We start from the raw sequence: 24,440 nt of genomic DNA, 5'->3' as shown, positions 1-24,440 counted from the left end.
GGCATTTAAAGCACATTGTGATATGCAATTTAAATTGTATATAGTTTAGAATGGACAGGTGTAGCATTAGACCTGTCCAGACTGGCTTCTTCATACAAATCCAGCCCTTCAATGACATCTAGTCTGTAAAAGTCACTTTTGTGACTATGGAAACACCTGACATGTGTAATGAGTGTAGTTGACAAACGCTGGTTGTAACTGAACGTGAGCTGGCTCTATAATGTGCTTAGTTTTCTCCATGTCACCAAAGTGGTTTTGCATAAAGTTGAAATGCATTTGTAGTCTGACTGCTGGAAGGTCGTTAATGCATCTGGAGTTGTTCAAACTGTCTAGTTTCTATAAGTGTCATCTCTGTAAACAAGTGCGCAGATTGGCGCTAGCTTTCTCTCAGATTTGTGTGCTTGTTAAACTATTTTAAAGGAATTTTGGCTAATTGAGGAGCTCTAAACTTCGGTTGTTGGTATTTATACCAAAATGCTTTCATTTACGTTTAAGTAGATTCTCCTTTAGTCCGGTTATTACTGTAGTTGAAACGTCTTGGTGTCCTGCTTTCAGAATGAGTACGGTAAGCTGCAGCCGCAGTCACTCGCTTGTTTATTCCTGGTCTGTGTCGCACCGCTGATTCACTGACTTCGCCTGATTACCTGGAGCCACAGTCGGCGTTTACACCTCGGACTGTAGGTACGTTGCATAAATGTTCATAAAGGCAAAGTAATATTTATTTAGCGTGATGGGGTTTTTTTTCTTTTTTTTTTTCCCCCTCCAGTGCTTGAATTAAGAGAAATCACGTTTTGGTAGTGCGCATCGCGGCTCTATCTCGCTTTAGAAATTAGTCCTGCCTAAAAGTTTACCGTAATTCTGCTGCAGGGTGCAGTGGTGTATCTGCTTTTACGAGTTTTATGCTCCATTGTGCGCGCACAGCTTTACTGCAGTGCTCGTTTTGGATTTGATCATTTTGCTGCCATTTTGGGCCCTTAAAGCATCATTTTAAAACGCATCCTCTGACTTTCAGCGCACAGCTCCTCCGCATAAAGAGGGTCATCGGGTGTAATCGAGAAGAGGCTGCTGGGCCAAGTTCCACTTTGGGATCATAAATATATTAAATTGCCTCTCCGAGTGAATCTATAAAAGTCTGGGTTCATGCCGGATTTCGAGCACTTCAGATTTTCCTACTCTAGTATGAATCCGGTCCTGGAGGAGAGCGGTTTCCTGGCACCGCAGCAGCAACATCCCCAAATGCCGAGCCAAACAGATTCCGCCATCCCAGACCCGGGCTACTTCCTGGGGGACCACGGCAGGTTCGGGCTTGATGGGTTGTCCGGGCTGGACCTGGGCGCTCTGCCACCGTCGGGCCTCGCCTACCTGCACCTGAGCAGCCCCTTGCACCGCGTCCCCCCGGCGGCCACGGCTCTGCGCAACGACCTGGGCTCCAACATCAGCGTGCTGAAGACCCTGAACCTGCGCTTCCGCTGCTTTCTGGCCAAAGTGCACGAGCTGGAGCGCAGGAACAAGGTGCTGGAGAAGCAGCTGCAGCAGGCTTTGGAGGGCAACAGCGGGGGCGATGGACACCAGAAGCCCCTCACCAAAGACATAGGAGTCCAGACCGGATTCATCGGGCCTATCCCTCCAAGGCCGGGTTTCATCCCGCTCCTCAACGCCAACAATTCTGCCTACCTGCCCGGAGGCCTCCTTTCCCCCACCTTGAACCCCCCTCCTCTGTTTGACAACAAATACCTGAGCACGGATTCAAACTCCAACCTCACCACCTCCGGCTTCTCCATCAGCCCGGCTCTGAGTCCCATGGACCCAACCAAAACCATCACCAACATCAACGAGAAGTACTCCACCCACACCGGGACAAACACCTCCAACGCTCCCCCACCTCCCCCTCCTCCGCCACCTCGCTTCCTCCCCGGGACGATCTGGTCTTTCAACCACACCCGCCGCTTTGGCACCGGGAGGGAGTCGTGCGTCACGGGGCCCGGGGTCTCCTGGACGCACCCGGACGGCGTTGGAGTCCAGATCGACACCATCACGCCGGAGATCAGGGCTCTGTACAACGTGCTGGCTAAAGTGAAGAGAGAAAGGGATGAATATAAAAGGAGGTAAGGGGCGCTGGGTGATAAGATGCTTTACCTGTGATGTGGAGTTTTCACCATGGTGTGTGTGTGTGTGTGTGTGTGTGTGCTCGCGTGAGTGTGCGTGCACAGGTGGCTGATTACAGGTGGTTTATGACATCATGGGTCTGATTTTTGTCTTGGAGATTAAGGATTCGGCTGCTTAGACATTCAGAGATTTCTTCTGCATCACTGAGCATATCGTCAGGTTCCAAACAGTCCAGTTGGGCCAGCAACTGCAGATCAACTTCTCTATTATACTTGTCTAATAGACCTTGGCCATGGGGTCAGTGGTTCTGTTGAACTCTTAGTTAAATAATAGCTGTAATTCACAAAATAATAAAAAATAAATAAAACTGTGTTATAAAACAATAGCTCATTTTTTAATGTATTTTTTAATCTTAATAAAATTAAAGAAAAATAACAATTTGCTTTAAATTTACAATTGCAGCAACAGATTTGTATAAAATAATAACGCAATTTGGTCACACAAAAGAAGCAGTGATTCAGGTAATAGAAATTATTTATGCAGCACCTTTGAAGCTGAGTTTACAAAGTACTTCAAACCATCAAAAGTGATATTCCCAGAAATAGCAGCGTAATAATGAAAGTTGCAGTTTGCTTCAAAACCTCAAACCTTTGGCTCCATGTCAGTGCGTGGTGCAAGTTTCAGTTTCAGTAGGTCTACACCCAAGAGCTACAGTGAAAGAACAAACTTACAGTGAAGCTGAGTGAAAATAACAAGAAAATAGGAATGCAAAATACACATTTTCCTTAACAAATAAAAGATATCAAACATTGCAATAACATCAGGCAGTTAGTAAAACAACAAAAAGCCCAGAAGACACAATATGAACAAAGAACTAGTTTATAAAAATATGTTTTCAGATGTGATTTAAATCAACTTTTTTCTTTTTCATGTTGCTGTGGTTCATGTGTGTCTTTCTTCACTGACAAATGCACTCACTGATATTCAGCATTCAGTAAAAGGTGACTCAGTTTCTACAACCACAGTTTCTAAAAAATGACACTGTGTAAAATGTAAATAAAAACAGTGCTTTGCAGATATCAAAAACACACATGAATGGAGAAAAATATCAAAGGTTTAAACTGAGAAAATTTAGCATATCAAGAAAAATATTAGATCATTTTGAATTTGATGGCAGCACAACGTCTCAAAAACGTTCAGGGAGGGTTGTGTTTACCCCTCTGCTGTCTGTGAACTGAGGAGACCAGCTGCTGGACGGTTTGGAGAGGAATGCTGTCCTGTTCTTGTCACAGGATTCTAGCTGCTCAACAGTCCTGGGTCGTCTTTATCCTATTTTCCATTTTATGATTGTCCACATGTTTTCATTGGTGAAGGTCGTTCAACCTCGGGCTTTTTTACCGCAGAGCCATGCTGTTGTATTTAATGCAGATTTAGTATTGTCTTCCTGAAATATCCAAGACCTTCCCTGGGGAAAAATGAATAGGGGCACATGTTACTCTAAAACCTGTATATACCTTTCAGCATCGATGGTGCCTTTCCAAAGGGGCAAGCTGCCAGTGCCTTATCGGCACTAATGCACCCCCATACTGTCAGAGATGCAGACAAAGATTCTGAGTGCCAGGCTGGATGGTCTCTCTTGTCTTTAGTTTGCAGACACAGCATCCATGCTTTCCAAATAGAATTCCACGTTTGGATTGTTTTGCTTTACTTCAGTCCATGTTAAATGAGCTTTGACCCAAAGACGGCAGCAGTGTTTCTGGATGTGTCTTTCTCTGTACATGACAGAGATTTAACCCAGATTGAACTGTGCTCACAGGTAGTGATTTCTGGGAGTGTACCTGAGCCCCTGCTGTGATTTCCATCACAGAATTAATGTCTGCTTTTAACGCAGTGCCACTCAATGACCCAAAGATCCAGCATCCAGTCCACATTTTAAGCTTTGCCCATTGTGCACGGAGATTTCCAAATGCTTTTGATGATATGATTTACTGTCACTTGATGTGAGATTTCCATATTAAAACAGAAACACAACAAAGTATAAGATAACATACGGTTTATTGAAAGTTGAGAAATTCCTGATAGTTTTTGTCTGTTTAGCTGAGGGTAAAAAAACAGAAGGATGTAGTAAAAGATGAAAGCATCACTCTGAGTGTTTCAGGGTCATCTGACTCCTTTTCTCAGAATCATATCGACCTGAAACCACAAAATATTGATGACGGGCCGCAGCAGCAGCACCTGCCCTCTGATACCAAGAAAACACCAATGCTGCTCATCTTTAATTCAAAGTAAATAAGACATCATTTGAAGCCCTTTTGTTAGGAGGAAAAGAAACTCATCATCGATGTAAAACTGATTACATTTCTACTACTAAACAAAGCTAAGTATTGGTTTCCAAATACAGATAAAAGCACCACTGATATCTTAGATGAAAAATAGTGAAAAGGTACAGCTGAGTAAGAAAATGGCCGACCCGATCACCAAGCTGGCTCCTGTTCCTCTCTGCAGTGATTGATTGGTCAGAAAAACATGAAACCTGATAGTTATTATATTTAAGTGCAGTCATAAGTCACCCTGCGAGGATGGGCGCTGCCATTAATGTCTCTGGCTGTACGGGGTCAGCGAGGGCGATGCTGCTGATCAATGAGCAGGGCTGCTTTACAGGATGTTTTTAGTCGGTCGCTTTTTAAAAGTGCTGCAAAACGCCGCAGAAACACTGTTTGAGTCATAAAATCTGAAAGTGCTTTGCCTTCATTTGTCAGCTGTTTATTTCTCTGGATTAATCAGTGAACTCTGGTGCCAGTCACTGCTTTATTTTGAGGACTACTTGGATCTTTTTATGAGCTTTATCACAATTTACATGTAATTTTACGACATCTTATTTTTCATTACCCTGGGGAAATATGTAGTTGGTGCAGAGCAGGGTGCTTCAACGCTACCTGCGTTTTTGCTAATCTTCTGCAGTCGTGGTTTCTTTTAGGCAGTAGATTTGTTGTACAGCTCGCAGAAAAAAACAGTTTCACTGCTGACCTGTTCCCCTCTTAAAGACATTGAAACACTATTTTGCACCGCTGCTTTATGCTGAAAAAGCACTGACCTCACTGCTTTGTGCATCAGCCTGCTGAGGCAGGAGGCCTCGGCATGACAGACCTTCAGTCACATTGATTTCACTCAACAGCAGTGACTCCCTGACCTGTGATGTTCAGATACTGCTGAGCTTTTAGTTTTTGCACTGCACTAAATTACATTAAATTCTTGTCTTTTTAAGACCTTTGAGAGTGACGTGCAGATAGAAACGATTTAAAAATTTGCGGGCACCAGTTTGAATCATTTTAACATGTTTTCAGTCATTTTGTCATGACAGGATAGATGATTACTGCAGTGTCCTTAAGCATTCGCTACTCTGGAGCACAATAAAGTAAAAGGTTAGGTGAGAGCTCAAACGTTTAATGAAGTAAATGAAAGTGAAACTCAGAAAGCAGCAAGTTCATCAACAAAAATCTGACATTAATGGTTTATAGACATATTAAACACGACGTGCTTGGTTTGGGTATTAATGTGGGACTGCCACTCCTGAGATACTTGAAAAGACACTTTGTTGCCACATTTAAGTGCAGTGGAACTTAAATGCAACATTTTTCAGTGTGCTGGGTTAACGTTGCAAAGGGGAATAATTTAACCCAAACCACGGTTAGCTGTTTAAATTTAGCGAGTAGATTTTGGTGTTCAGAACTAAAAACCTCATTGTCAAAGATGTAACCTAACCTGATAGCTTTTGGTACCGGAGCCTCGCCAGTAAGGAAAAGCAAAAGTAAATCAATCAAAGAGAAACAAAATCCCAAACCCTTCCATCCTCCTAATCAGGACTTTTATTTGTGTGCAGGGAGCTAACGAGGGTTTTTATATATTATTTTACAAATGTTCTTTGCAAGTTTAATTATCTACCATGGAGAGCCCTTTAAAAGCCTGAATCGATGCAGCTCTGACGGACAAATGTGAAAGTCTTTCTTTTATTTATTTCCTTGCTGGCAAAACTGTGTCGCAGTTACATGGGTTGAGCATAGAAACACCAAAATTCACTCAAAAAGCAAAATTACAAATACATAACAATATTCTTCCTGAGCTGACTGATTTTCTTTCCAGTGAGGATAAAGGTCTTCAGTTTCCCTTTCATGTGACACGTTCAGCTTCATGTGTGTCTGCAGGGACACGCTGTCTGGGGACAAGTTGAAGATGAGCTGTTGTTTTTCTCTCTCATGAGTCATCCCCTCCTTTCTTTCTTTCCTCCTCCTGTTTGATCCTTTTTTTTCTATCCCTCCTCCTCCTCCTCCTCCTCCTCCCTGCCGGGTCTTGTTTTGGTACCTGCAATGCAGCACCGGCCTGTGACTGCCAGCAGTGATGTCACCCCACCTGACACCTCCCTCTCTTCCTTCTCTCCATTTTATCTTTTTACCCTCTGCTTCCCTCTCAGCGTCTGGCATCTTATTACATTTCTCCATTTCTAAATGCTCTCACTCTGCCCGGTCTTCCTCTTTGAGTCTCTCTGTCCTCGCTGACTCCTCATCCCTCTCTGCACTCCCCACCTCCCCACCCAGTGTGTCCGAGGCGAGCTTCTGCAGCGTCAGAGAGGCGCTGACATCAACATCTTTGTCGTCATCATTAGCTCGTCTCCAAACTACACAGCTGCAAAATGCTCGGGTTTCTTTCTCCGACGTTCTGCTTTTTGCAAACATTAATAATGATTAATAGAAGTTAAAAGTATGCAGACACGTATGGATGGCTGAGCGTGCCATTTAATAAGCACAGCATTAATTCTACTCCCCGTATCTGGGAAGTTATCCAATCAGATGTTGAGTAAACTCTAAGGGTTAAAACAATAAAGCTGACTGTGTGCAAGTGCCAATAACTGCACTTCCTCTACTGTCCACTTGAGGCTGACTGCAAGAGTGAAGTTCAAACAGGAAGTCTATGAATGCAGCTGTACAGTTTATGAATGGAGCTGGCAAATCATGCTTTAGCACTCCACCATCGTGTCCCAATCTCTGGCTCCAACAAACGAAATCCAACATGGTGGTAACCCAAATGGCAGTCTTGAGTCTTTAAAACGTGCGGTCCAGAAGCACTGGTGACATTATAGAGGCTGCATATGAGGGCAGTTTATTTGACACCGGGTTGGGAGGTTTTTCTCCCAAACAGCGTTACTGAGATGATGTGAGCTGATGTGCTTTCACTGGTCAGACCAGATCAAACATCTGCAGATTTTCAGCCACATATTGCACATAAATACACACTGACACTGTTGTGTTATCTCCTCTGGCATTAATCGCTCACTCTGTAACAGAGAGCAGCAAATGTCAGTGACTCATACTTTTTTGTGTGCTGGAGGAGAGCGAGATAGCATCACCTTGCATACAGACGCAGGTTTCCTGATAGTGTCATGTCTTCACTCTTTACTCCTTGAGAGCCTGTTAGGTTTAACCCTTGAAGCAGTTTTCTGCTCTAAGCAGTTTCTGTTTATTTCAGCCTGCTTATTGAACAACATGACTGGATGTGCATTCAAACTTTTTCAGGGTGGACGCTGCCTGCGCAGCCATCATTGTGCACATACTGTTCTCATGGCCGTCAAATCACGTCTTTGTTGACGTGTCAGAACCTCATCATTAAAGGTACAGGAAGGTCGTCACATGCATCTTTAAAGGGGAAAGATTTAAGGAAGAGTGTGTGTCACTGTTTATCTCCCTTTAACTGTTATAAGTTGCACTCACTGGTCACTTTATTAGGTATACTGGTACCTTTCCTAGTACTGGGTTGGACCCTGTTTTGCCTTCGTTTTCATGGCATAGATTCAACAAGGTGCTTGAAATATTCCTCAACGGTTTATAAACCGTAGTGGGAAATTCCCAGTGGGTCAGCCGTTTCTAAAATACTCAGACCAACTGGCACCGACAGCGATGCCACGTTCCAAGTCACTTAAATCACCTTTCCTCCTTATACTGCTTTTTCCTTTGAAATTCAGGGCATCGTCTTGATAATGTCTGCATGCCCAAATGCATTGGCTGATTAGAGCTGAACTAAAGAGGGTGCTGATGAGTTTATAACTGTATGTGAGGTGCAAACGTCCCGTTTTTTCAGGAAAAGTTGCTCATTTAAATGTGTACTAGGTAGTTTTTTTAGGTTTTTGTGAACCTGTTGTAGGTGTTGTCACACTTTATAAGGAGATCCACTGTGTGATGATGAGATGGTAAAAAGAGGTCAGGAGATTGTAGGTCGAGCAGTTTGCTTTTCCACAGGCTGTAGGTCAGTTTAGCATAGTTTTTAGTTTTTAGATGTCAGCATGTTTAAGGTGGTCAGAGTAAATCCGATGTTTGCCACTTTTGACAAGGATGTTTTTGTGATTTTTTTTTTTTTTTTTTTTTTTGTCACAAGCTTTGTGTAACTTCTCATTTTTCTCTTTGTCTCTTTGAAATTGGAACAGTTTTAAAATCACTTTGTTGGTGAGCTTGATTTTGCTCCAGGTGCCGTTCACCTTGATTAATATTTAGCAGCTTTGCTGTGTGATGCTGCAGCCATGGTGATTTTACTTTTTGGCTTCTGCATCTATAAATAAATGACAGAGCTGCAGTTTGCTGTTTACTGAGGTGTTTTCTGCCCGTGTGTCACTGATGCTCTCTCTAAGGACAGAACAACGACCTCTGCAGATGTAACTTCAGTGTGAGGATGGTGAAATTCACATTCACAGTATTGCCCAGCTCTGATGAAGGTCGGCAGCTAAAACCTCATTGGAGATAAAGATCACAGTCTCACTTAAAGGAAATCAGTATTAAATGGTTCTGAGCCTTTCAGTCGATATTGGCTCGCTCTGAGAACAAGTCGGTTTCAGGTGGTTTGATCAAACGAGCTGCGTCGTTACTGCAGAGGGCTTTTCAAATTCTTTGACGTCACATCTGAGTGCAGCGCAGTGGCCTGGGCTCATTCTTAAAAAGTAAACGGTAAACTGTTTACGAAGCGTCTGCATCACCCAGCAGTTAGGACGTCAGCGCAGGTACACCGGCTGCTGTGTCTTTAATCAGTCAAACACACCGACCACCAGCAGCCTCACTGCAGAGCTGCGTGTTAGGACTGGCAAACAGACGAGAGCGAGGACAGCAGCTCGCTCTCTCTGGTTTTCATATCTGAGCATCTCTGTCACACTGACTCGTGTCGTTGCAGCTGAAACACACCAGCTGCTTCATAGTTAACATTCAGGCTTTGAGTTGGCTTGTTGGTGCCTCTCCAGAGCACCTGTTGTCATTGTCATTGGCACCAAAGCAGATCGAATGGACTCACAATGGTTTATGCTTCCTGACAGTGCAGAATAATAACCCTGGAGTTTAACTGACTTTGTGTTGCACTGATGGTGTGTTCTCTTGATCAGCTGTTCAGGAAGTCATGTGATACATGTGACTGCAGAGATTTTACCCCAGTTTAAACTTTCATGATCTAAAACAGATTAGACCATATGTCCTGCTATCGTATATCAGCTTTATCTAATCCACTGATCGGTCCACATCCAGAAGGGTTTCTTGTCACAGTTATTTTTGAGGTCTTCAGAAGCTTCCTCTGATCTCATGTTACTTTACATATGTGAGGAATGAGTGCAAAGACATCCGATCAATACTATACATTAAGCTTTAGTGTCGTATCAGGAGAGATGGTTGAATATTATTGAATATACCCTCTAGCAGATCATTACGTGAAGGAACCTTTTAAAAACAAGCGCGTCCATGCTCACAGGTGTACACACAGGTGCTCACACACACAAACTACACCCTTTTTGGCTCCTACCTCAAAGCACACTGTGCGCTGTCGATCTTATGTGCTGCACAATAATGTTTAATATTTAGTATTTCCTGTTATATTCACATAGATCATCGTGATGTTGTTTATTGTATTGCTCTCATTTTCTTCTGCTTGTTTTCTTTTTTCTTTCTCAACAGATGATCCAGGTGATTGATATATGTATATTTTTTATTTTATTTATTTATTTATTTTTTTGTCTGCTTATTTAGTTGGTTTTTGTTTCTTTGCCCTTTATCCCCGTCCCTCTTCTCTGATGTTTTTTCCCCTCTTCCTTTTCTTTTCCTCATTCAAGTCTGTCCCGTATCTAGCAAGTGAAAATAAAAAAATAAATAAAATAAACAATAAAAGGTGAATCAAATAGACCATTACGGCAAGGCTGGGATGGTCAATTTGGTAAAGTAAATCTGTTGGGCATCTTTCTTCGCCTTTAGACAATAATTCTGATGCAAAAGAGCCAAACGGGACAGGCAAAAAAAGAAAGAAAGAAAGAAAAAAAAAAACAGAAAAAAAATATATATTATTGAATATAATCGGATTTTGTCTCACTTTATTACATGGTGGTGCTAATAGTAAGACAAACCATTTTTCTTTTAATATCATCCTGAGGTCGTATTTATATGAGGCAGAAGAGGCATCGCACCACAACACAGGAACCAGATATGAGCCGGTCGTCCTGCTCTCTGTTTGTAGTGACTGCAGCGTGCTCTTCATGCCTTCATGCTCCAAATGCACACTTCTTGGATTCTCCTTATGTAACACATGCTGAGTAATGACAGCGGTGGAGCTGGGAGGGGCCATGATGCTGCACAGTGTGGGTCTGTGTCAGGTGATCATGAAGGTTTTTGCCTTAAAGCTGCAGACATGAAGATAAAGAAGCGAAAATTCATCGCCTGTTTCAATCCATCTGAAAAAATCTCCACGGTAACCTGACAGACTAATTATTGTGACGTCAGCTAACACACACACAAAATCAAACTGTATTTCCCAAAGAAGTCACCAGCTGCAGTTGAAGGTGGTGGAGGTGGAGTAAGTTGAGTCAGGAGATGAGAGACTGCGATCAGGGGCAGGCGAACGCCACCAAGGAGCCCAGTGTGAGAGTGAGCTGTCGACTGAGTGCTCAGTACTACTCATGAGGACGTTTAGTGCAAATGAGTTTTCTCCAAAGAGTGTCTGAGTTCAGTCTTAGAGATCAGGCGAGGAGCTCAGGTAGAGCTGCTCATCATCAGCTAAGGTGGCTCAGTCTTCTGACTGTGGGACACAGTAGGCGGAGTTAAACTCTGTAGGAAAGTGTTGCTTAAACTAAACAGCTGATGGCCGTGGTAATGCTTTGTGGAGTATGAATGCACTCACTTTTTTTTTCTAGTGTTATTGCATTTTATTTTGTCACACGTAAACGTGTTTGTCTGCTTCAGAGAGTTTCTGTGCTTCACTCTGTGTGAGACGTCTGCTCTGCTTGTGTTTGCAGATGGGAGGAAGAGTACACAGCCAGAATGGACCTGCAGGAGAAGGTGGCTGAACTCGAGGAGGTAAAATTGACATAAAAATATTAGCTTGTGTTCAGATTAAATGTTTCTCATTTTAAAAGTGTTTGGTTTTACCGACACAGTCAGCTTCTCATCATGAACTCGGGTCTGATGATAGTCAGCTTTTTGAAGCTGAAGCATCAGCACATCAGTGCAAATTTAGCTCGTGTCATTTTCATGAAGCTGGTAAAACTGTTTTTACATACTTCTCTCTGATCCTTAAAGTAAGACGTGTGTCCTTCGGTAAACTTTGTCCTCTCAGTTGGGGATAGTTCAGTTTACCTGGAGCACACCTAATATTAGTGAGCAGCTTGAGAGCGGGGCCTGGGCTGTGTGAGTTGGAAATACAGCATCAAGCTGGACCACTATTTCTATTTCTGTTTTGAAAATGCACAGAGCAGAGAAAACAGCTGTTCCAGGGTTTTTACAAATCCTTAAAAAGTTCTTAGATATGTAACCTCAGATGTTTTAAATGTTCTAACACTTCATCAGATATACAGATATTTTTAGTGCTTAGAGTTTGCATTCACAGAACATATAACCTGCTCAAACTTTAAATAAAAAGAGGAGAACAAGGAGATAGGAGGAAATGTGGGTTTAAAACTTATGGGTCCAAGAAAAAGCACCAGGAATGGGATGGGATTGAGATGAGCTGAAAAAACATTTCAAGTTTTTGATTGAGGTTGAAGAAAACATCACGTGTGGACATAAAGACCTCACGGATGTCTTACACTTGCATACCTGTGCAGAGCTGATTGATCTGACCCACAGATGTTTGTGTTCGTAGGACCTGCAGGAGAGCGAGGTGTGTCAGGACGAGCTGGCTCTGAGGGTGAAGCGGCTGAAAGAGGAGCTCGTTCTCTTCAAAGGACTCGTCAGCAACGTGAGTCTGCTACAGCTTTATAAAAAGAAATGAGTCACAACTTCATCCATTTAGTTTTTAGGCATTAATTACATCTAATTACATGTGTCGGCCTGGGACTGTGCACATAAGCTCGATTGGTCCATATCCTGACAAAGGTTTTTTTTTTAAATGGTGAAATGCTCTTTTTTCCCTTTTATAGACAGAGAAAAAATACACAGAAAAAACATGATATTGTTAGCTTTGTGTTTATTTACCAGAACAAGAGGAAATATGACTAAAATGAAAACTTTTCTGTCTTTGGGTCAGAACCTGTCAGATCTGGACACTAAAATCCAGGAAAAGGCCATGAAGGTGGACATGGATATCTGCCGCCGGATTGACATCACCGCCCGCCTCTGTGACGTTGCCCAGCAGAGGAACTGCGAGGACATGAATCACATCTTCCAGGTAGATCCACGGCCACAAAATGTCCTGAACCACAGTCTGCTGCAACTTTCAAACCAACCCGTCTCCACGCAGCAGGTGCCCACGCCGCCCTCCACTTTGAGCCGCCGGGTCAGAAAACACAGCGGGCAGTCATTGAAGGGCGGGGACGGAGACGAGCTCAGCGTGTCGGAGAGCGAGGGAGGTGGGGCCAAAAGCGAGGATTCATGCAGCACGTCGGCCAATCAGATTAATGAGCAGATGCAGAAGATGCTGAACCAGCTGTAGGTGTTTTTTGTTCTTTATTTAACGTCTGAAACTTACAGAAATGATGCTTAAACAGCGTGTGTGTGTGTGTGTGTGTGTGTGTGTGTGTGTGTGTGTAGGAGGGAGTGTGAGTTTGAGGATGACTGTGACAGTCTGGCCTGGGAGGAAACTGAAGAAACTCTTCTCCTGTGGGAAGATTTTCCAGGATACACACTAGGAGTGGAACCACAAGGAGAGGTACGCACACACACACACGGGCATTGACAGGATTTAACTTGATTAAATGCTCCTTGCTTTCTACCCTTGACAGACAACCAAGCACAGTGTGATAATACTGTATGTAATACGGGATATAATACATGTTGTGTATCTGATAGTATTTAGCTTAAATGAGAAAACATCTGCACATTTCATGCTTTTCCATATAAAAGAGTTAAACCTGGAAGTGTTGAAACACTGCAGCAAACGTGTGTGCTGCGGGCGGTCTATCCTTCAAGCTCGGGTGCTCTACCAGAGGCCTGGAGGTCCTGCTGCAGTATCTTAGCTGTTCCTAGGATTGCGCTCTTCTAGACAGAGATCTCAGATGTAGTTCCTGGGATCTGCTGGAGCCACTCACCTAGCTGCACTGCATTTAGTGCACCAGTTACCACTGGGACCTTCCCCTCCACATCTTCTCTGAGCCCTTGGTACTTTTCTAGCTTCTCGTGTTCCTTGGTTTTGATGTTGCTGTCATTCGCTATCAGTATGGCCGTGTATCTTCTGCTTCTCCACCACCACTGTGTCCGGTTGGTTAGCCACCACCATTTTGTCCGTCTGTATCTGGAAGTCCCACAGGATCTTAGCTCAGTCATTCTCCACCACCCTGGGGTGTCTCGCATTTTGACTTCAGTACTTTCAACCCATACTCAGCACAGATGTTTCTGTATACTATGCCAGCCACTTGGTTATGGCATTCCATATACGCCCTGCCTGGTAGCATCTCCAGTCTCCCTCTCCATGCTGATGGTGGTTAGTCTCGGCAGGTATCGTCTGTAGTGCTGCATTCACATCATCTAGTAGAGCTTCTGAGGGTACTTCATGTAGTCTTGGTCACCGGCTACTGGAGGATCCAGCTTTCAAGCTTCACACACTAAACAATCCTTCTTCCATCAGGGACCCAATCTCGGGTGGGGTGGGGGTGATGATATCTCCCCCTGACCCCTTGCCGTAACATGTGTGTTGTAGTCTCTAGCCATAAAAGCACCTACAGCTCAGTTCTCATCAGGGTGCCCTGGTTCCTCAACACCTGATGCGGACCTTGTTGATCCATTATGACTTCATAGTTATCTCTCTGCAGTAGGCTTGCTTAGCATGGGGGGACCCTTACTGGATACAGATGCCTCAGGTGGGAATTAGACTTGTAACTCCCGCTCCCAAGGCATGTAGTCATACTACTACTATGCTATCCAGCTGTCTGTGTGTGTTAGAATTTATCTAAAAATAAAACATTTTTTATAAAATATGAGCAGTAGCATCCTGAAAAGTTGGATTATGGATTAAAGACACTGCAGCATCATGCTGTCTAACAGAAGGTGTTCGGTGTTTCCTGTCAGCAGCAGTGTTATTTTGTCCCACTTGGATGACCTGACCTGGTGGACGAGCTGTTTTTAGTCTGCAGCCGCGTCAGAGTCCATCCTGCTGACCTGTAAGCTGCTTTTAACCAGATAAACTAAACAAGGTTAATGACCCGCTTAGTTAGGAAACAAGGAAACTAAACAGAGCTGCAGAGCTCATCTTCACACATTTAATTCAATGAATCCTCTTTAATTCAGTGTATTTATTAAGTGTGCCTATGCCAAAAGGCACACTTATTACTATTCGTCGGATTTATTATTATTATTATTTTCCTTTTTCCTTTTGTGCGGCTGGGTCTGGACTAGTATGCTATGATTTTTGGTGTTTATGACTGTTATAGTTTTTTAAATATTTAGATTTTAGTGCAAATTTTGGCCCATTTCTAGGCAATGGCGTGTCCAGCGGGGTGGCCTGGGGGGGCACAGGCCACCCCCCAAACCAGACTGGCCACCCCAGGTGCCACCCCAAAGGCAAAACAATAAAATTCAATCAAATATCAAATGTCCGATTATGTTTTCACGGTGACGCTCAGATATCCGAGTGTAAGTGAATGCAGCATCGCTTCTGCGCTATGCGCATCACGTTAGCAAAGGTAGGAGAGCCAAGCGCGAAAGACGGCACTGCAGGAAACAATTTTTCGGTGAAAGAAAATGAGGACAGAATAAATGTCCCGGTAAGTAATATTAAGTTTGTTGAGTTTAGTAAACTTCGGTGAAATTAGAATACCAAGGAAAAAATAACACTTAAAGAATTATTACAGCCGTGGAATATTTCAGACAGTATGCTACTGAGGGCAGCTAACATAAGAGTTATGAGTTATAAGATATAATCTAAGTCGTAACATTGCTGTATGGAGCTGCAAATTTGGTTGCAGGTTAACATAGCTGGACTGGCCATCGGGCATACCGGGCATATCCCCAGTGACTTATTTTTTATTTTTTTTGTAATGGCATGAACAATGAGAGGTGGTGGATTGGCCAGATGCAGGTCGATGTGTAGAAATAACTCCGTTGTTTGGTGGTGGCTATGACGGGGCTTCCACAGAGGCAACAGGTGGATGAGGGAAGGGGAGGCAGGAGGAGAGACCCGAAGCAGCCGCCAGTCCGAGTGTCAGGTGAACTGAACTTCAGGTAAGAAGTTATGAGCTGCAGTCTATCTGGGTCAGATATAAACCAAGTTTAGGTGGAGTTTATTTTCATGTTGCTGACTTTTTACTGTCAGTTGCAATAACTCATACTGCGTTCTAGCCAGTTTGACGGAGTTTTTATACAGCTGGGTGGGTGCTATGATGTTACTGATAGTGAACTTTATTTTATTCATAAGGTTAGTAGAGTTGCCAACGGCTCCTTAAAAAATGGAATGGTCCCTCATTCAGAGAAAATATTACACGTTTCGTATTGAGCTGAGAAGAGACGCAGTTTGTCCCGGACTTTAGCTAGAATGGAAAAAAGACACAAAGCTGGATTTATTCTGTCCTTACGCTGCACAGCTGGCTCTTCTCTCATTCTCTCCCCCTCCCTCTCCTGTTGCTACTTCAATCATGAAACTGATCAATGATCAGCTGATCGGCTTTTCTCTCTTGTTTGTTTATCGCCCACTTTGCGCCAGAAAGAGGAAACCAGCGGATATTGCGCTAAACAACAGCAGCACGTTTAAGCTTGATCAGCTGTTGTTAGAATGTATTTAATATTAATTTCTAGTATCAGCTGATGTTTGCTGGAGCCACAGCTGTAAAGCTGCTGGTCATGATGTCTGTTTAGATATGTGGTGAGAGGGAAACATGAAGATGAAACCAGGAGATGTCCTTACTGAACCATCAGAGCTGAACAGGTGATGGAGAAACAGGTTTACCTTTTAGGTGACATGAATGAGTTGAAGTTATGAACTGTTTCTGAGAGACAAATAACACCAGGATCCTTTTTTATGTAGCTGACAGCTGGTAACTGTGCAGGGGCGGGTCTAGCAAAGTTTTGCCAGGGGGCCAGGTAGGGCATTAACAGGGAAAGGTGGGCACAAAGAAATACTTTTCTTTCTTATTCTCATTTAAAATACCTAGTTTTTATTAAATAATTATCTAAATCTTACAACCAAAGTTTTTATCTGACGTAAAATGTATAGAAATCATACATATACCAACAAGACTGTACATCACTGTCACAACAGGGTTTGTTTTCATTCAAAGGCTTTATGGCTTTACTACCTGGTGGGCCGGTCTGTAGTAAAAATGCCCAATTTTTTTGTCCCAGTCCAGCCCTGCAGGTTAATACTGGCAGTGTCACCATGCCAGCTGACTGTATTTTATCATCAGCCAGTGTTGTTCTTTATCAATATTACCAAAGTTTACCATAAGGCAGCATAGAAAGTATTTACTTGCTTTCAGGTTTTATTCAAATGTTAGTCTTTTCATTTGTTTCCCCACTTTTTTCCTGTTTCAAAATCAAACACCAGTTTGTGAGAAGATTATCTTCTTTTTTTAACAGGCAGATAAAGTTTTGCATTGGAATGGCTAATTTGTCAATTGTTTGTTACAAATGTTCGTATTTTAATTTTCAAAAATGTTTTTGCCCAAAACATATGTGCACTATATGTCAGTAAAAATGCTATGCAAATATTGCTGTCCTTGAATGCTGAGTAAGCACTGACAAAGCACTGATTGTATCTCTTGTACTTTATCAACGCAGTATCTAAAAACTTTGCACCGTAGTGGTTAAAATCTCATTCTAATAAGAGTTAAAAGTGCATTTGGTTATTAGGTTTATAGGATTATTGAATTATGGTTAAGGGTTGGTAGAATTTTTTTTTTAAACATTATCTGCCAATTAAATCTGCCACCCTTCTCCAAATCTGTGCCCCTACCTGGCCCCCCCAACAAAAATTTTCTAGACACGCCACTGTTTCTAGGCCCATGAGAAAGATTCAACTTTTGGCCCCATAGAAACAGATTTCAAACTTCATTTGTGGTGTGTTGGCTCTCTCTAGTGGTATGTCGGGAGTGGTACGGCCTGTCTACCCGTATTTGGATTACCGTAATGACGACAATATCAACGGCGCGCACAGCGTCGCTGCTTTCAGGAACCATTGGAATTTTTAAGGTTGCGCGAACCATTGAATAGTTACGGTAACCGCAAGGGTGTATGCTTGGTGGAACACTCCATATCCCACAATTCATAGCACGCCTCTACCGAGTCAAACAATGGCGGCCACCATTTCGTTTAATATATTCCTCTTATTTGTGTTTCTAGGTCACAAAATAAACTTTTAAGATATTTTCAGATGAGAATGTAGGTGTGTAAACGTCAAATATCTGCTCGTTTTGTCAAAACATCCCATATTAGCAACAGTTTTCTCACGATGTTGCTGCTAGCCGGCTAGCTAGCGCGGCTAGCGCTGCTTCGCTCAAAAGCACCCGGGCTTGGCTTACAGTGAGGTGGCTGACACTCGTTTCACCACCCGATCGCTCACCAAGAGACTGTTTTTCAGCTGGACTTATTTTTCGTTTATATGGGCCGATAATTCATTTATTCGTTTTAGTAACGGTATAAACAGTGAAAGGTGGTTGTCCAGATGCTGGTCGATGTGGGAAAAATAACTGAGTTGTTTGGTGGTGGCTAACGCGGAGCTCAGTCGTGGATAAGGGAAACCGAAGGCAGGAGCGTGAGGTGGTGGCTGACGCGGAGCTACAACAGAGGGCAGCTAGCCACCGGTGTATGTCTCTTTCCCCTCGTATGCGGGGAAAGAAACATGCGAGGCGGCCGCGGATCGACCGGTGGTGGCTAACGCGGAGCTCAATCGTGGATAAGGGAAACCGAAAGCAGGAGAAGCAGGCGGCTGCCGGTCGGAGCGTGAGGCTGAATTTCAGGTAAGAAGTTATGAACTGCACTCTATTTGGGTCAGATATAAACAGAGTTTAGGTGTGGTTTATTTTCGTTGTGCTGACAGTTACAATAACTGTACTGCGTGGGAAGTTATGAACTGTTTCTGAGAGACAAATAACACCAGGATCCTTTTTTTGTGTAGCTGACAGCTGGTAACTGTGCAGGGGCGGATCTAGCAAAGCTTTTGCCAGGGGGCCAGGTAGGGCATTAACAGGGAGAGGGGGACACAAAGATATACTTTTCTTTCTTGCTCTCATATAAAATATTTAGCTTTTATTAAATAGTTATCTGAATCTTACAACCAAAGTTTGTATAATAATACACAAGATTGGCTGTAGACCATTGTTAATCATTCAGAACACTGTGTAAAAATAACAAAAAACAAAAAGTGAATGAAAAGTGCATAAATATTTATTTTACGTGTTTGATGTGTGTGGCAGGCCGTGGTCTGCAGTGCCGCTGCAGGGGAGGTGGACCCACCTCAGCGGCATCTGCAATCACGCCTCTCAGGCGTAAAGTCTGTGCTCTCTCGGTTTTTTTTTTTTTTTGTATGTGTCGGGCTGTGAGATGAAAAGCTACAGCCGGCTTTTTTGGGTACAGCAACTATGTGTGAAAAGTGGTCCATAACCCAATGCTTCAAAGCGTGTTCATGCAAACATTGTCGGGTCTGCTTATGAACCTCTGTGCACAGCGTCTGGGGCTGTACGAAGTCACCTCATCTTTACACAAAACTGTAAGCTGTCATCTGTGAGGCGCGAGCGGTGTTTGGTTTTACCATAGTTGATGGTGGAGAATGGCTGCTCTGCTGAGTTTTGCTCTCGGTATCCGTTTGAATGGCAAACTACACTGATTAGCGGCGGCATAGGCACACTTAAAATTTCTTCCGAAATTTTCGCTTTCTAGTTCTTTTATTATCCCTTTATTATTTTTATTATTTTTATTATTCTTTTTATTAGTCAATGAGGTTCTTTTTTGAGTGTCATTCTGTCTGTAAACATGAGAGCTCAAAAAGCTGTAGGTGGATTCAATAAAACTTCGGTGTCCAGAGGAGGGTCATGTTAAAAATCCATTCAAATCTGGCTTACGTCCTTCAAGCTCTTCAAGGTCAACTCATTGATTTATTGATTGAAAATGGACAAAAAGAAATTATTCTTACACGTGTAGCATTTACTGTCCACTTATACATTAGAAAGTAGTGTGTAAAGATTGTAAGTGTGACCTCTGACCTCTCCTTTAAGGATCTGATGGTCACAGCTAATAGAAGCTAATAAATTCAGTTTGCTTTTTTGTTTCAATATTGACTCAAATATATTTGTTGGTGATTTCAATCTTAATTATAATTAAAATAATGCAGAGCAGTGGTTCTAAAGAGTGCTCAGCCTTCACGCTGTGACTGGCTGATTATTAGAAGCAGAACTAATCTAATGCAGTTAAATCTCAAAGAGGGAAACACGTCTGGCTGAGCACTCACAGGAGGCTCAGCCATGAACAGCTGTGTGCTTAATATTTTGGGGTTCCTGCAGGGACAGTATTGATTTTGAAATAGTCATTAAGTTCTGAAAGAAAAGGTTTATTTATCTTTGTAATGATCTTTGTAATGTGTAATGACCTGCTAGTGCCACAGGGTGGCAGTATTGCACCTAGAAGCCGTTTGTCAAAGTTTCACACAGAAAAACAATATTTATTATTTTATATTATTATTATTTCTATTATCTTCTACTCCTTTATATATTGAGACTGTTGACTAGTTTTCACATTTGGACTTTGACCCTGAAAAATGTCAAACCTGAAGCAAACTTGGACTTTTTCGTTTTTCTTTTTTCTCTGCAGGAGGAGTCCATTGAGGAAGTGATCAAAGACACGGAGTCTCTGTTCAAATCCAGAGAGAAGGAATACCAGGAGACCATCGACCAGATCGAGGTGAGAAGGTCAGGTGCTGTTGGACGTGTTAAATAAGGGAAGAAGGACAGTGAGCTGGAGGCAACTCTCATACCTATAATTGTCCCTGCTGCAGGGACCTGCCACACATCGCCTGCATGTGTCTCCCCCTCACTGTCCAAAAGCTAAAATAACCACAACTAAAACTTAAGAAAAGACAGAATAAGATCCCCTTAAAGTTAGCAGCAGTCATGAAACAGCAGTGGGAATGTCAGCATTTCTGCCTCTCTGTGCGTCATCAGCTGGAACTGGCCACAGCGAAGAGCGACATGAACCGCCACCTGCACGAGTACATGGAGATGTGTTCAATGAAGAGAGGCCTGGATGTCCAGATGGAGACCTGCAGGAGGCTCATCACACAGAGTGGAGACAGGTAACACACACACACACACACACTCTATTAGATTCACTGGTCGTGCTTGTTTACATGACCTGTGCAAAACACCAGGCTAGAGCTCATGCTGAACAAAGACCTGGGTATTGTAGTTTTACTATGGCAGACGTCCAGTGTCATGGTGTTAGTGTGAGCTAGTTCAGATTCTCAGCACGCCGATCTTCTCTTTTCCAAAGTCATAAATTCCCTTTCCCACCTTTCTTTGGTGTTTCTATCAAGGGCAAAAAAAGAGATTAGGAGATTGGTGCTACGTTTGGAACGTATCCATAGAAATGACAGATGCTGACCTCTGGTTGGACAGCAGCAATACCAGACTTTTTATTGGGTATACATACAGTGGGGCAAAAAAGTATTTGGTCAGCCACCGATTGTGCAAGTTCCCCCACTTAAAATGATGACAGAGGTCAGTAATTTGCACCAGAGGTACACTTCAACTGTGAGAGACAGAATGTGAAAAAAAAAAATCCATGAATCCACATGGTAGGATTTGTAAAGAATTTATTCGTAAATCAGGGTGGAAAATAAGTATTTGGTCACCTCAAACATGGAAAATCTCAGGCTCTCACAGACCTGTAACATCTTCTGTAAGAAGCTTTTCTGTCCCCCACTCGTTACCTGTATGAATGGCACCTGTTTGAACTCATCATCTGTATAAAAGACACCTGTCCACAGCCTCAAACAGTCAGACTCCAAACTCCGCCATGGCCAAGACCAAAGAGCTTTCGAAGGACACCAGGAAAAGTATTGTAGACCTGCACCAGACTGGGAAGAGTGAATCTACAATAGGCAAGCAGCTTGGTGTGAAAAAATCAACTGTGGGAGCAATCATCAGAAAATGGAAGACATACAAGACCACTGATAATCTCCCTCGATCTGGGGCTCCACGCAAGATCTCATCCCGTGGGGTCAAAATGATCATGAGAACGGTGAGCAAAGATCCCAGAACCACACGGGGGGACCTGGTGAATGACCTGCAGAGAGCTGGGACCAAAGTAACAAAGGTCACCATCAGTAACACACTACAACGGCAGGGAATCAAATCCCGCAGTGCCAGACGTGTTCCGCTGCTGAAGCCAGTGCATGTCCAGGCCCGTCTGAAGTTTGCCAGAGAGCACATGGATGATACAGCAGAGGATTGGGAGAATGTCATGTGGTCAGATGAAACCAAAGTAGAACTTTTTGGTATAAACTCAACTCGTCGTGTTTGGAGGAAGAAGAATACTGAGTTGCATCCCAAGAACACCATACCTACTGTGAAGCATGGGGGTGGAAACATCATGCTATGGGGCTGTTTTTCTGCCAAGGGGACAGGACGACTGATCCGTGTTAAGGACAGAATGAATGGGGCCATGTATCGTGAGATTTTGAGCCAAAACCTCCTTCCATCAGTGAGAACTTTGAAGATGAAACGAGGCTGGGTCTTCCAACATGACAATGATCCAAAACACACCGCCCGGGCAACAAAGGAGTGGCTCCGTAAGAAGCATTTGAAAGTCCTGGAGTGGCCTAGCCAGTCTCCAGACCTCAACCCCATAGAAAATCTGTGGTGGGAGTTGAAAGTCCGTGTTGCTCGGCGACAGCCCCAAAACATCACTGCTCTCGAGAAGATCTGCATGGAGGAATGGGCCAAAATACCAGCTACTGTGTGTGCAAACCTGGTAAAGACCTATAGTAAACGTTTGACCTCTGTTATTGCCAACAAAGGTTATGTTACAAAGTATTGAGTTGTATTTTTGTTATTGACCAAATACTTATTTTCCACCCTGATTTACGAATAAATTCTTTACAAATCCTACCATGTGGATTCATGGATTTTTTTTTTCACATTCTGTCTCTCACAGTTGAAGTGTACCTCTGGTGCAAATTACTGACCTCTGTCATCATTTTAAGTGGGGGAACTTGCACAATCGGTGGCTGACTAAATACTTTTTTGCCCCACTGTATTTAGGGAGGATGTTGGTATTGCACTGCAGTCTTTTTAGCATTGTGCTGCTAATAAACTGGGAACTAAGCGTGTCTTGAACTTTTTTCCCCTCATATATTTAAGGTTTGAAATCTGTGACGCCTTCACGATGATTTAAAGAATATTATGTACTGTGTTTATGAGAAGCTGTAAGTAAATATCAGCCCTCTTCCTGCAAAACTATGGCTTCTACAGGCCTGTTAATCTGCTGTCCTGGGATGAGATATCAAAATATTTTCAAGGAACTCAATAATCTGTCATTGTGTTTGATTCAGCTCCACTCCTGAGGGTTTATATTCAGAGAGCAATAATACCATTTGGCTTGAAGGACCTGGTCTCTACCTTCATCCTGAAATTGTGCTGGTAAGGTTTGCTCGGGCAAACCTGCGACGGTCAGGTTGGGTTTTTGATGAGCTGACAAGGAAACGCACAAAAAATATCTACCAAGGGTCACAGGGAGGGCAGGGTGAAAAGGTGTCGCAGGTGCAGCTTTTTGTAATTTACCTGCATTAACTTCATATCCTCATCACAGGAAGTCCACCTCGCTCATCTCGCTGACGGTGGATGACTCTGACAGCGAGGAGAAGGACAGGAAGAAGCCGGCGCTCCCCGCCGACTCTGAGATCAGCGACTCCTGCTGCGGCGTCAACGCCGCCATCCCACCTCTGACCTGGAGGAAACCCTAATACACGCTTCCTCTGAGGAAGAACAATGCAGAGCTTCCACACGTCTAAAATCATGTCTCTGTGATTTCTGTCACATTTTAAGTCTCCAGTGTGATTTTTACTGATCGTAAAGTCAGGCCAACATGGCAGCCGGAGATTCAGAGCCAAGCGTGGAGGTTTTTACTGCTTTGAGGAAGAAGAGCTTCTCCTTACTGATGAACCTGTAGTTTCTTTGCAATATTAGTTATAGTATATGAAGTCATTTTAATTAAAAAAGCAGCAATAGTAATAGAGTGTGCGAGTGCTGCCCTCACATGGTTACCAGCTGTAACTGCACATCTGGAGGTCAAAACTTTACCGCACTTTAAAGAAAAGATGAGATGCCTGTGAGCTACATTATTGTATTTGCACACCGAGCTCACCAAAACCGTTGTTTGTAAAATGTCTCTAACGCTGCAGGATTAAAAGGACGCACATACAGGCTGTAATGCAGAAAGAAAGCAGTTTGCACAGCTCACTGTTCCAGCTCCATATTAAAGTGCAGTGGTTTTATATTACACTGACATTAGCAGCAGCTTCAAAATGTTAAAGCTCACGTTTAATTTGATTCTTTCTAACTGTAGTCAAGACAAAAATCCAGTGAAAGACCAGCTCGCCTTAAACCGATTTCCAGGACTTTTTTTGGTGTGGGGGCATTTTGAAGGTTTAACCTTCACAATATTTATTGATATGTACTTCTTCTTGAATTTGAAGTTTATTAAAAGCTCTGCTCCTGGTTTGTCTGTAAAAACTGATCCTTACTACAGTTTGGAGTTAAAATACTTCATTTTCCTCTCGGCGTAACATCAGCCGTGATATTTGAACAGATTTTGATACTGTGTAGTGATATACATGTAGTAATATAGATAATTTGGGGGTTTTGTAAGCTTTTGTACAGTTGTGGTTTCAGACCTCTCTCTCGCCTCCAGATC

At 43.0% G+C, this 24,440-nt stretch overlaps 1 protein-coding gene across 4 annotated transcripts; it reads left to right on the top strand.

Annotated features, from left to right (window-relative positions):
• Positions 1-557: 557 nt before the first annotated feature.
• Positions 558-24,187, top strand: iffo1a (intermediate filament family orphan 1a). Of its 4 annotated transcripts, none has more exons than XM_012924267.2 (10): positions 558-681; positions 1,013-2,105; positions 11,408-11,468; positions 12,253-12,348; positions 12,637-12,777; positions 12,853-13,037; positions 13,140-13,257; positions 20,340-20,429; positions 20,690-20,820; positions 23,337-24,187. In XM_012924267.2, exons 2-10 carry the CDS (start codon positions 1,141-1,143, stop codon positions 23,488-23,490), a joined length of 1,941 nt encoding a protein of 646 aa, XP_012779721.1. In that variant the 5' UTR covers positions 558-681; positions 1,013-1,140; the 3' UTR covers positions 23,491-24,187. The 4 variants fall into 4 exon arrangements, with proteins under 4 accessions (XP_012779721.1, XP_004569785.1, XP_014266508.1 ...); XM_004569728.3 differs by having other exon boundaries at positions 12,850-13,037; XM_014411022.2 differs by having other exon boundaries at positions 12,637-13,037.
• The last annotated feature ends 253 nt before the right edge of the window (positions 24,188-24,440 follow it).

Source organism: Maylandia zebra, linkage group LG22, assembly GCF_041146795.1.
Source record: "Maylandia zebra isolate NMK-2024a linkage group LG22, Mzebra_GT3a, whole genome shotgun sequence".
NCBI classification, from domain to species: Eukaryota; Metazoa; Chordata; class Actinopteri; order Cichliformes; family Cichlidae; genus Maylandia; species Maylandia zebra.
This window is presented reverse-complemented; position numbering and strand designations above follow the sequence as displayed.

Bases quoted from the DNA above. Each gene is read 5' to 3' on its own strand.
- iffo1a (XM_014411022.2), top strand. From the start codon at position 1,141: ATGCCGGATTTCGAGCACTTCAGATTTTCCTACTCTAGTATGAATCCG. The intron at 13,038-13,139 runs GTAGGTGTTTTT...GTGTGTGTGTAG, and splicing joins CAGAAGATGCTGAACCAGCT to GAGGGAGTGTGAGTTTGAGG. The intron at 20,430-20,689 runs GTGAGAAGGTCA...GTGCGTCATCAG, and splicing joins AGACCATCGACCAGATCGAG to CTGGAACTGGCCACAGCGAA.